This window comes from Symphalangus syndactylus, chromosome 22 (genome assembly GCF_028878055.3).
Source record: "Symphalangus syndactylus isolate Jambi chromosome 22, NHGRI_mSymSyn1-v2.1_pri, whole genome shotgun sequence".
NCBI classification, from domain to species: domain Eukaryota; kingdom Metazoa; phylum Chordata; class Mammalia; order Primates; family Hylobatidae; genus Symphalangus; species Symphalangus syndactylus.
Window position 1 is genome coordinate 33,051,065 of NC_072444.2, and position 12,279 is coordinate 33,063,343.

Below are 12,279 nucleotides of genomic sequence, written 5' to 3' on the forward strand. Positions count from 1 at the left end.
AGGCATGAGCCACCGTGCCCAGCCTAAAGTTCTTAATGTTGATGAAGCCCAATTTATCTGTTTTTTCTTCTGCTGCTCATGATTTTGGTGTCAAATCTAAGAATCCTTTGCCAAATCCAAGGTGATGAGGACTTATCCCTATGTTTTCTTCTAAGGGCTTTATATTTTTAACTTTTACATTTAGGTCTTTCATTTATCGTACTTTTTGTATAAGGTACCAGCTAAGGGTCTAACTTCATTCTTTTATATGTGAATATGCAGTTGTCCCAGCACCATTTGTTGAAGATACTACTCTTCCCCCTCCATTGAATGGTCCTGGCATCCTGACCACAGATACATAGATTTCTGGGTGCTCTATTCTATTCCATTGATCTATTTATCTGTCCTTGTACCAGTGCCAGTCTTGATTACTGTGGCTTTGTACTAAGTTTTGAAATCAGGATATGTAGGTCCTCCTACTATGTTCTTTTTCACGGTTGTTTTGGCTATTCTGGGTCTCTTGCAATTCCATATGAACTAAGGATTAGAATCAGCATGTCAATTTCTACAACGAAACCAGCTGGAATTTTCATAGGGATTGTGCTGAATTTGTAGGTCAATCTGGGGAGTCCCACTGTCTTAACAATGTTAAGTCTTCCAATCCATGAACATGGGATGTTAATCCATTTATTCAAAACCTTAATTTCTTTCAACAACATTTTGCAGTTTTAAGAATATAAGTATTATAATTTTTTGTTACACTTATCCTAAGTATTTTATTCTTTTTGATGCCAATGTAAATGGGATTATTTTCTGCTTCATTTTCAGATTGTTCGTTGTAAGTGTATTCCTATATTTGCATATTGATCTTACATCCTTCAACCTTGCTAAACTTGATGATTAGTTCTAATCATTTTTTAGTGGATTCCTTAGGGTTTTCTACATACAAGTTCATATGATCTGCAAATAGAAATAGCTTCACTTCTTCCTTTCCAATCTGGATGCTTTTTATTTTTCTTGCCTAAATGTCCTGGCTAGACCCTGCAGTACCATGTTAAACAGAAGCAGCGAGAGTGGACATCCTTGTCTTCAGAAACTAAACACACACCACACAATGCAGTACTGTACTCCTGGGCATTCTCCCAGAGGAATGAAAACCTACATCCTGCAAAAACCTGTCAAGACGGCCAGGTGCGGTGGCTCACGCCTGTAATCCCTTTGGGAGGCCAAGGCGGGTACACCGCTTGAGCCTAGGAGTTCAAGGCCACCCTGGGCAACATGATGAAGCCCTGTTTCTACAGAAAATACAAAAATTAGCCAGGCATGGTGGTGCACCCCTGTAGTCCCAGCTACTCAGGGGTGGAGGTAGGAGGATCGCTTGAGCCCAGGAAGTGAAAGCCACAGTGAGCTATGATTGCACCACTGCACTCCAGCCTGGGTGACAGGGTGAGACCCTGTCTCAAAAGAAAAAAAAAAATCTGTACATAATTGGCCAGAGCAGCTTTATTTTGTAATAGTCAAAAACTGGAAACAAACAAAATATCTTTCCACAGGTGAATGGTTGAACAAACTGTGGTAAAACAAACCATGGAATGCTACTCAGCAATGAAAAGGAACGGACTATGAATACTCACAACTTAGGTGCATCTCAGGAGCCTTATGTGGAGTGAAAAAGGCTCATCTCAAAAGGTCACATACTTTATGATTCCACTTACCTAATATTCTTTTTTTTTTTTTTTTTTTTTTTTTTTTGATACAGAATCTCAGCTTGTCACCCAGGCTGGAGTGCAATGGCACAATCTCAGCTCATTGCAGCCTCCACCTGCTGGGCTCAAGTGATTCTCCTGCCTCAGCCTCCCGAGTAGTGAGATTACAGGCGCCCACCACCACGCCCAACTAATTTTTGTATTTTTAGTAGAGACGGGGTTTCACCATGTTGCCCAGGCTGGTCTTGAACTCCTGATCTCAGGTGATCCACCCGCCTCGGCCTCCTAAAGTGCTGGGATTATAGGTGTGAGCCACCGCACCTGGCCCCTAATATTCTTTAAATGACAAAATTATAGACATAGAGAACATATCAGCAGCTGCTACGGGCTAGGGATTGGTGGTGGGCAGGGGTAGCAGGATTATAAAGGGGAGAACCTTGAGTGATGGATGGGAGATGTCTGTACCTTGACCCTGATGCTGGTCACAGGAATCTACATGGGGAGAAATGACAGAAGAACACACACATTGCAATAGTGTCAGTGTTCCTGTTTTATATTGTACCACGGTTGTGTCTGATGTTGCCTTTGAGGGTAAGGGTAGAGGTACATGGGCCCTTCCTATCTGTGCAACTTCCTGGGAATCTGTCACTATTTCTAAATAAACGGTTTAGGCCAGGCACGGTGGCTCACACCTGTAATCCCAGCACTTTAGGAGGCCAAGGCAGGAGGACAGCTTGAGCCCAGGAGTGTGAGACTATCCTGGGAAACATGGCGAAACCCTATCTCTACAAAAAATACAAAACAATTAGCCAGACGTGGTAGTGCATGCCTGTGGTCCCAGCTAATTGGGAGGCTAAGGCGAGAGGATTGCTTAAAACATGGAGGTCGAGGCTGCAGTGAGCCATGTTTGTGCCACTGCACTCCAGCCTGGGCAACAAAGTCTCAAAATATAAATAAAATAAAAATATTTTGGCCAGGCACAGTGGCTCATGCCTGTAATCCCAGCACTTTGGGAAGCCAAGGTAGGAGGACTTCCTGAGCCCAGGAGTTTGAGACTAACCTGTGCAACAGAGGGAGACCCCATCTCAATGTTTTAATAAAAGAAAAGAAAAAAAATTTTTTTAAGTCTAACGAGGAGGACGACTAGTGGTCTCAGGGAAGAGAGGGGGATAAAGCACCAGAGAAAGGAAGGACAGAGAGGGAGAGAGACAGAGAAAGACAGAGAGAGCCAGAGATAGAGACAGACAGAGGAGAGAGACAGAGACTGAGAGATGCAGGGAAAGACAGAGAGAGAGCAACGTGCTCTGCTGTCTTTCAACTATGCCCTAAAATGGGAAAGAAAGATAACATCCAAAGGTGAGGCATACCCTGAGCACACCCATGCCCAGCCCCCACCTCCTGCAGGGGCCACCCCAGGGGGCATCACGGTGATACATTTTCTGGCTGCCTCCTCTAAAAGCACAAGGCCCAGTGGAGAAAGGGGGCTTGCAACCTTGGAGCACATACCAGAGGCGTCACCCCTCAATGCTGACAGTGGAGCCCCCAACACTGTAGCCGGGGAGGTGGCCACATGGACGTTACTCTTCGACTTCTCTCTTTCTGCCCCTTAGGCCAAGGAGCCAGAGCTCCATCCCTCAGAGCACCCATGTCCTTCCTGGGCCGCCAGAAGCATCTCGTGGAGCCTAACCCCCTTTTCACAACACTGGCCGACCCTCCCAGGTAAAGGCACATGATGGCATCTCCCGCCCCAGTGGCCAAAAGCTCTCTTTTACGGGAGTCAAGCAAGTGCAGACCTTGGCATTCAGCTGGTTCTGAAAGGCAGGACTTTGTGTCCTGAGGCTTCAATACAGATACCCCTAAAGAACAACCTCTCAAAGCAATTGCCCCCAAACTTGAGCCCTGAGGACAGCATCTCTGCAAACAACAACCGAGAACAATGTGAGAGCATCCCACGAACCACCACCTCATCCTTCCAGAAGGGTGCTCAGCCCAGCAGAACAGAACAGCATCTCCTCCTGGCTCCACCTTCCCCATGAAACTGTGCAGGCTCCAATCCCAAAGCCCTCCCTCTGCTCTTGGGAATTGCTAGGACACCTCAAATGAACGCAAATAAAATTAAAAGATTCTTTGAAGAAAAAGACAACCAACTGAACAGCTGGGTTCATGAACGAGAGGACCGAGGACTCTGCCACCTAAGCGACGCTGACCAGTTCTGCCTCCAGAGGGCTTCCTCCTTGAGACCCCAGAGTTCACAGAAAGGGGGACGCTTCCCAACCCTGACAGGCACCGGGAGCTAAGCCCCCAGGACCTCCGAGAGTGCCAGCTTCCCGCCCACCTCCAAGGTCCTTGTCACTCACAGCCCTGCCAGGCCTGGCCCGAGGTGAGCAGCACCAGCTCGGCGTTGTCGGGAACGCTGGGGAAGTAGTCTTCCGTCAGCTCCGTGCCATCCTCGTACAGGCACAGCCGGGAACCGCGCTCAGGGAGCTGCAGGGACGGGAGAAGCAACAGGAGGAGGAAGGGTCTCAAGATGAGGGCTTTGCATCTGCAGGCCTCACAAAAGACCAGAATGAGCTGTCTTTAAAGAAGCAGGCTCAGGCTGCCGCCTGTATGCCACAGTCGCGCCAACGCCCAGGCAAGGATGAGGGAGCGGGAGCAAGGGCGCCCGACTGAGGGCCGTTCTAAAATACGAAGAGTCAGGAAAAACATACATCAGGTGGTGACTGCTGGCTCTGCAGGATTCACCCTTTTTAAATGAGCTCCTGAGGGCACTTCAAATAGAGCCTGTCTTTGACAGCACCGCCTCCCTGCTGCCAGGAGCTGAACACCACCATTCCCAACACACAGCCGCCAGAGCAGTGCTGGCACACGAAGGACAACGGTTGGCTGCCTCTGTGCACAAGTGTGACCGGCACGTGGCACTGTTAATTTGTTGGAGTCTGGTTCCCTGTTACTCTGCACTGGTCAGTTTTTGGCATTTTATGGCAACTCCCACCCCACCCGCACCGACCCCGGCAATGCACACCTGGTAACCCTAGTACTGGTCTAAAAAACAAAACCAACCTAGAATAAGGTGACAATTGCAACCCCCAGCTGCGAGGGCTGGAAAGGCCTGCAGAGCCCACCTAGCCAAGCCTTTCATTTTATGCAGGGGGAAGCTGAGGCCGGACAGGCAGAGCAGCCGTGACCCCGCGTGCCAGTACCTGGCACTCAACCCGGTCTCCTAGCTCTGATGCAGGGCTGTCCTGCCCGAGAGATGGGAAGAGGGAAGGGTTGATCCAGGTCGCCCCCCAACCGCCCTGCGCTCTGAAGCCACGCTCAGGAACCCCAGGCTGCGGGGGCCCGGGGTCTTAGCGGCTGAGGCGAACGAAAACTACCCGCCCCGGGCGCCGCCCGCACCCTCCGTTTTGGAAGAGGAAAGGCGGCACCTCCTATTCTCCCCACACGCCTCCCCGGCGGGCCGTCCCCGCCCAGCCCGGCGGGCACCTGGAAGCGGAGACAGCCCTTGTGCAGCACCTCCTGGCAGCTCCGGCCAGCCACGCCGAACTTCCTCGGGCTGCGCAGGGCCCGCAGCTTCACGCTCTTGGGCTTCTGGAGCATTGCAGATGTCCTCAAGCCCTCTTGGTCCCGCAGGCGGCGGCACCCGCTGCCCGGCTGCTCAGATCCGTCCTCGCCCTGGCCGCAGGGGTCTGCACCTGGTGAGCTCTGCAAGCTGGCATAGGCCGGGCGCCGATCCCGGAAACTACATTACCCAGAAGGCCTGGGAAAAGTGAGGCCCGACGTGGTCTTGTGCGCAGGCGTCGCCCCACGGAAACTACATTACCTTACTCAGAAGGCTCAGGAAAGCAAAGGCGCGACGCCACCTGGTGTGCCCAGGTGCCGTGGCCCCGGAAACTACACGACCCTGAGAGCCAGAGTAGCGGAGCCCTTCCCTTGTGCGCAGGCGCGGCCTGGGGCGGGGCGGGGTCGCGCACGCGCAGAGGCCCCGGCCCAGAGCTGGGCTTGGTTGTCATGAGAGCGGCGGCTGCGGCCGGGGCGATGGGCAGAGGCGGCCGGGTTGGCTTCTTCCCTGTCACTGCCGCAGCAGCTTGGGGTGCAAGGCGGCCTGGGGCGGCGGAAGGGGCGCCCCCTGAGTTCCGTCTGAGGAAGCGGCTGCTGCCGAGGAAGTCTACGAGAGCCGGATCCCGCCCGCCCCTGGGGTCCGGGTGCTGAGGCGCAGTCTGGCCACCTCCCCGGGCCGCGGCACCGCTCCGACCCAGCCGCCCTCTCCACCGGGGCCGCGGCAGCGCCAGTCGGAGCCGTTCCCTCTGAGCAGGTACCTTCCGGGCCGCTGCGGCTCCGGGCCAGGGCCGGAGTGGGTAGCGGGGCTCGGGCGCCGCGGGGGCGCGGTCCCCACCTGGGAGCTGGATACGAAGCCTGGGTGCGCGGTGCAAGCGCGGACGGTGTGGAGTTAGATTCCGGCCTTGCTGTAGCCGAAGAGCCGGCGCGGTCCCGTGGTGCCCGATGCCGGGGAGCTCAGCACGGGTGCTGGGAGCGCCTGCCCAGGCCGGGACTGCCCATTTAGCGTGGAATATTATTTTCAGATCTGGCTTTTCCTCTTCTGGATGCATAGTACATAGCGGGCCAGTTTCAGATGTGTTCTGCTGAGCGAAAGTTTGAGGAAAGTTGCTCTGTCCCTATAGAGATTAAAGTCTGATGGTTGGTTGTTTTTTGTTTTTGGGTTTGTTTTGTTTGCACTTAAGTTCAGATTTCTCTGAAGCCCTTTCAGTCGCTAAGATGACTTGATCAGAAACCCATAAGCCTTTGAGACAGTCTCACTCTGTCGCCCAGGCTGGAGTGCAATGGCATGATCTCAGCTCACTGCAGCCTCCGCCTCCCGGATTCAAGCGATTCTCCTGCCTCAGCCTCCCGAGTAGCCCGACTAATATTTTATTTTTAGTAGAGACGGGGTTTCACCATGTTAGCTAGGTTGGTCTCGAACTCCTGACCTCAAGTAATACGCCCTCCTCGGCCTCCCGAAGTGCTGGAATTACGGGCATAAGCCACACTTAAAAGTCTTCTTGAAAAGAAAATCAGAAACAAGTTTTGTTTCCTAGTCTTGTAACAAAATGGAAGTTGCTACACTGAGTTTCCGTTTAATTTATAGTTAATTGCCTTTTACCATGCCAGCATTAGGAAAGTGTAGTGAGGGATGAGACCGCCATGGGGTCATCGCTGCCTGGGGAGAGATGTACTCTGGCACTTTTCGGGATGCCGATGGCTGTCCCTGGGACAACGGGGATCCCTCATGCCTCTGGTGAGGAAGACCAGCCAATAACTGGACGTTCAACAGAGCTTTGCTTCTTCCTAAATTGTTAATGGTGATTTTTATAGAGCCTAAAAGTGGCATCCTTCAGGGACATTCCAAGTATCTTATGTAACACTTGAAGGTTTACACAGAGGGGACTGTAGGGTACAACTGGAAGGTCTTTGGGAGGGGGTAGGCTAAAAAAGGAATCCTTTTCAAATACCAGACTGAGGTAATAGCATTGCCTCCACAGTGCCTGTGCATTTCTCTTAGCTGGTTCTTAAATGCCACTACTTTGTTTTAGATTTGTTGGGGTCAATATAGCTTACTGGAAACACCCTTCTGTTTGACTGAAAAGGTCGTATGTTTACGTCTTCGAGCCATAACAGAGAGTGTTGGTTAGGATCAGAGACTAGCCAGGCTCAGCGGCTCATGCCTGTAATCCCAACACTTTGGGACACTAAGGTGGGAGGATCACTGAAGGCCAGGAGTTCAAGACCAGCCTAGACAACACAGTGAAACCCCATCCCTACCAAAAAAAAAAAAAAAGTAACTGTGCATGGTGGCATGTGCCTGTAGTCCTAGCTGCTCAGGAGGTTGAGACAAGAGGATCATTTGAGCCCAGGAGTTCATGGTTACAGTGAGCTATGATCACGCCACTGCAGCAGTACAGCCTGGGCCACAGAGCGAGAACCTGTATGAAAAAAAAATCGGGGCCGGGCGTAATGGCCACGCCTGTAATCCCAACACTTTGGGAGGCTGAGGCAGGTGGATCACCTAAGGTCAGGAGTTCGAGACCAGCCTGGCCAACATGGTGAAACCCCATCTCTACTAAAAATACAAAAATTAGCTGGGTGTGGTGGCACACACCTGTAATTCTAGCTACTTGGGAGGCTGAGGCAGGAGAATCACTTGAACCCAGGAGGCAGAGGTTGCAGTGAGCCAAGATCGCGCCACTGGTCTCCAGCCTGGGTGACAGGGTGAGACCCTCTCTCAAAAAAAAAAAAAAATTGGGGACTGGAACCCAACAGCCTGAGCACAAGAGCTATTTTCAAGGTGGGATAGGGAGTGACAGGCCCTGCCCTTAAAGATGATGAAAGGGGCCTGGGATGGTGTCTCACGCCTGTAATCGCAGCACTTTGGGAGGCCAAGGCGGGCAGATTACTTGAGGCCGGGAGTTTGAGACCAGCCTGGCCAACATGGCAAAACCCCGTCTCTACTAAAATACCAAAAAAAAGAAAATTAGCCAGGCATGGTGGTGCATGCCTGTAATCCCAGCTACTTGAGAGGCTGAACCACAAGAATCACATGAACTGGGGAGACAGAGGTTGCAGTGAGCCAAGATCACGCCACTGCACTCCAGCCTGGGTGACAGAGTGAGACTCTTGTCTCAAAAAAGGAAAAAAAGATGATGAAAGGATTGGAGGGCTTCAGAGCTGAAGCGTATTAACTTTGAGCTTTGATTGTTTGGCTGGACTTCAGAATTCAGGACAAGACGTGAGGGTCAGGGGAGAGTTGGCGCATTTGATCCTTAGCTGTGGAGCCCACCGAGAGCTCTGGAGTTAGGACATGGATGGAGATGACTGAAGCTGGGCCTGAGGCACGTTCACACAACAGGAACTTAGGACTTGTCTGAGGGAGGCGCTTCAGGTGGGGACACCAGGCAGTTGCTGTCTAGAAAAGACAGTGGGATCAGAAGGAAGGGTAGGCCTGATAAGACCTGGCACACCGTTGGGTGGGGAGTGAGTGAAGAGAGATGCTGAGGCCAAGGGAAAAGTACCTCTGGGCTGAGAGCCCACGCGACCCAGAAGTGCCAGGTCAGGAAGGAGTAGGAGCCATGGGCTGTGCGTTTCTGGCATAGGGTGCCCAGAGTGCAGGTGGGGCTGTGCAGCTAACAGTGGGTTAAAACCACACTCATCCTTTCAAAATTCTTTTTTTGTTTGCTTTTTTAGAAACGAGGTCTCACTATCTTACCCAGGCTGGTCTCGAACTCCTGGGCTCAAGTGATCCTTCCACCTCGGTCTCCCAAAGTGCTGGGATCATAGGCGTGAGCCACCACACCCAGCCTCATCCTGTTTTGGGGGGCTTTTTAAAAATTATTTTCTGGGTTGGTTTAGTTTTGTTTTCGTTTAATATACAGTAACATCTTGCAGTGAACTTTGTGCAAAAAATAACTAGAATCTCAATGATGGTTTATCATTCTATCTTAGTGCTTTTGTTTATACATTCCAAGAAACATTAGCAATAATGCCAGCCAATAATTAATATATTGAAGTGGTCCTCTTCAAATTCTCAATGAAAGTAAAAGAAAGATCTAGATCATGCATCAAGCATGTCAAAATACGTACAGTTTTATGTGGGGGTATGTTTATATGTTACCTCCTATTGGGAATTTCAATTAATAGTTTATCTTATCCCAGAGAACTTTCTGATGGAGGCTTCTTTATCCTGGTTTAGTGAGGAGCCTTTTTTTTCCCCCCGATGATTTAGACCTAACCCAAATTGGCTTACTCAGGAGGAATCTGACTGGCTTAGTAACTGAAAAGTAACCCAGAATCCCTGAGCAAATTGGGCTCAATGTCCTGTGAGTCAGTCCCTCAACCTGACTCTGCGTGAACGTTTTTGTACTTAATATGCCTGCCTGTCATTCCTGCTCTTCCTTCTGGTCGTACACATTCATTTAGCAGTTGTTATGCTAGCGCTTACGTTGCCTTTTTCCTCTTGGTATTGTATAACTAATTAATGTACTGGTTGTATTAGTTTCCTAACTAATAGAAAGAAGTTTGTGTTTATATTCTAGACATAGCGAAATATCATAAACTAGATGGCTTAAAACACCAGAAATTCATTCTGGAGGCAGAAGTCAGATGGCTGTATGGGCAGGGCTGCACTCTCGCTCTGGAGGCTGTAGGGAGGATTCCTCCTGGCCTCTTCCTAGCCTTGGGTGCCTGCTGGCCATTCTCGGCCCTTCTTGGCTGGCCCACTTAGAGATGCGTCGCTCCGGTCTCTGCCTCTGTCACCACATGGCACTCTCCCTTTGTGTGGCTGCGTCTCTTCCCTTCTTCTTAAAAGTCACGTTGGATTGGGCCCACCCCGAGGACCTCGTTTTAACTAGATCACACCTACAAAGACCCTATTTTCAAATAAGGTCACATTCACAGGTACCACAGGTGGAACTTTAACATATCTTTTTGGGGAGCACAATCCACAGCACTCGTCGAACTTTTTGGACACACATTTGGGAAAAGTCAAGATAACTTAAATGATACCTTAAACAGAATCAGAAGCATCTATAAAAAGTGTTTAACAAGAAAAAAAAATAGACTCTTTCAAAGAGATGGGAAAATTCTGAATACTTAGTGCATTATTGTGTGTGTTAGCAAGGCATGAACTAACCCTTTAAATGTCCATGTGTTAGTGAATTCCTTTGTTTTAAAGAAATCTTTCCTGCTCTTATAAACAGCCCAAACGTGCAGAATGCCCCACAAGATTGGATTTGTAGTTGTCAGCTCATCTGGACACGAAGACGGCTTCAGTGCCCGGGAGCTCATGATCCACGCGCCAACCGTCAGTGGGTGGCGGTCACCTAGGTGAGGGCTGGATGGGGCGGGGCTTGGGCTGGGAGGCAGCCACAGGTCCCTGAGGAGGGTACAGGGGATCCTTTCATTCAAAGCCTCAGATTTTACTATGACTCGGACATCAGGACCAAGGATGTCAGCATGCAGTGCAGTGTCGGGCATCTCTTTCTGTTTATATTTTTAAAGAAAATGTGTTGACCCTCTTTCCCTTATAACGTTCACCCACACTCCCTTAAGAAAATGTGCAAATGTGGAGGAGAAGGAAGAGAAATGAGGCCCCGTAACTGTCTAACCATACTCCCTGATCACACACTGGGCTGCACATTCTCATCAAGTTTCTGTGCAGAGATTGTGCGTGCAGCCTTTTTTGCTTTTACAGTTGGGCTCCTGTGCCGAAAGAGTGTGTGTCTAACTGCTTTTATATGACACCAAGCTTTAACCAAAAGATGTGTCTTTCACATTTCTCTTAAACACGTGTATACTTTTATTAAAATGTTCAATTGGGCACAGTGGCTCCCGCCTATAGTCCCAGCTACTCAGGATGCTGAGACAGGAGGATCCCTTAAGCCCAGAAGTCCAAGGCTGCCATGAGCTATGACAGCCATGCACTCCAGCCTGAGCAACCGAGTAAGACCGTCTCAAAACAAATGTTCATTAGATGAGTGTTTTGCTTGCTTATTTTCCTAAAACATTGAAGTCTTTTTGCCTCTGCTACTTTGGTCTTTACAGCTGAGCCCCTTTATGCACTCACTTGGCATCTGCCCTCTGCCCTCAGTCACGTGAATAAAAACCCACCCTCCACCCCATCCCACCTTGTCAGCTCTGTGCTCTTCATGACTTGCTTTCAAGCCTGAGAAGTTACTATTTATTCCTAACTTGCGAATGCGTAAATATGTATGGCATTTTAAATTCAGTCATATAATTGTGTCTTGCTTTTATTGAGAAGACATGTTGCTGAAAATTGAATGTAAATCTCATTTAAAATTAAAACGTATTTTCCTTTTGGAGTTTTTGAGGAGACATAACAAATAAGACCCCCTGTCCCTGCATTTCCTGGAAGTGAGTTCTGAATGAACTGCCAAATGAAGCAAGAGTCAAGCAGAAGGGGCCAGACAGCGCCTTTGTCACCCGCGGAGCTAGGATTGCAGGCAAGCCAGCGTCCTGATACTGCCCAGGCCATGGCCGATGCACTGCCCATGCAGGCAGCATTAACAGGGTCCAGCCTGTGGCTGGAGGGCAGGAGGAGGAGCACACCCACGGGGGCAGCCCAGCGTTCCGCCCTCTCCTCCCAGACTCCCCATGAGCCTGCTCATGCCTCTCCCAGGCAGGAGCATCCCCTCTGCAGAGGTCCTGTACGCTCACTGCACGTGTTCCATGTTATTTGGGGATTGAAGGTTCTCGAGTATACACACAGCCACCCTTTTTGGTAATAGTTATAAAAATCACACCAGTATGGTTCTTTTGTGCGTTGACATGGTATTGCTTTAAAGGGCATGACCTACACTCACTTCAGTAATGTGCTTTCAGAGGAGGTACCCAAGAAAAGGATCTGTGTGCCGTTGGTCACCACAGACTCCCACTGGGTTTGGCTCAGGGTCTCTTCACTTCCCTGAGGTCAGGCACATCGCAGAAAGACAAAGGAGGATACCCTGAAGCCGAGCCTCCCAATGACAGGACAAGGCACCCTGTTACCACAGGTCATAGAAAATGTGGGACCCTCTACATCGGAGCT

The 12,279-nt window shown here is 50.1% G+C and overlaps 2 protein-coding genes across 13 annotated transcripts in view; one reads left to right on the forward strand and one right to left on the reverse strand.

The window, feature by feature from the left end:
- Positions 1–5,595, reverse strand: part of DFFB (DNA fragmentation factor subunit beta) — a 28,730-nt gene extending 23,135 nt beyond the window's left edge. For 3 of the 6 annotated variants that reach the window (XR_010118780.1, XR_008653769.2, XM_055260794.2), the window contains exons 1-2: positions 5,169–5,516; positions 4,043–4,169 (exon numbers count right to left, since the gene is read on the reverse strand). Coding sequence is in view for 3 of the 6 variants with exons in the window: in XM_055260794.2 (XP_055116769.1) it covers positions 4,043–4,169; positions 5,169–5,282 (241 nt within the window). In the remaining 3 variants the exon portion in view is untranslated. Of the gene's footprint in view, positions 1–4,042; positions 4,170–5,168 lie in introns of all 6 variants that reach the window. The other 3 variants (XR_010118781.1, XM_063631168.1, XM_055260798.2) reach the window with 3 other exon arrangements.
- A 28-nt stretch (positions 5,596–5,623) lies between these two features.
- CEP104 (centrosomal protein 104) overlaps positions 5,624–12,279 on the forward strand; it is a 42,714-nt gene continuing 36,058 nt past the window's right edge. For 3 of the 7 annotated variants that reach the window (XM_055260793.2, XM_055260792.2, XM_063631165.1), the window contains exons 1-2: positions 5,752–5,997; positions 10,433–10,559. In XM_055260793.2, the coding sequence (XP_055116768.1) occupies positions 10,447–10,559 (113 nt within the window). In that variant the 5' untranslated portion in view covers positions 5,752–5,997; positions 10,433–10,446. Of the gene's footprint in view, positions 5,998–10,432; positions 10,560–12,279 lie in introns of all 7 variants that reach the window. The other 4 variants (XM_055260791.2, XM_063631166.1, XM_055260789.2 and 1 more) reach the window with 3 other exon arrangements.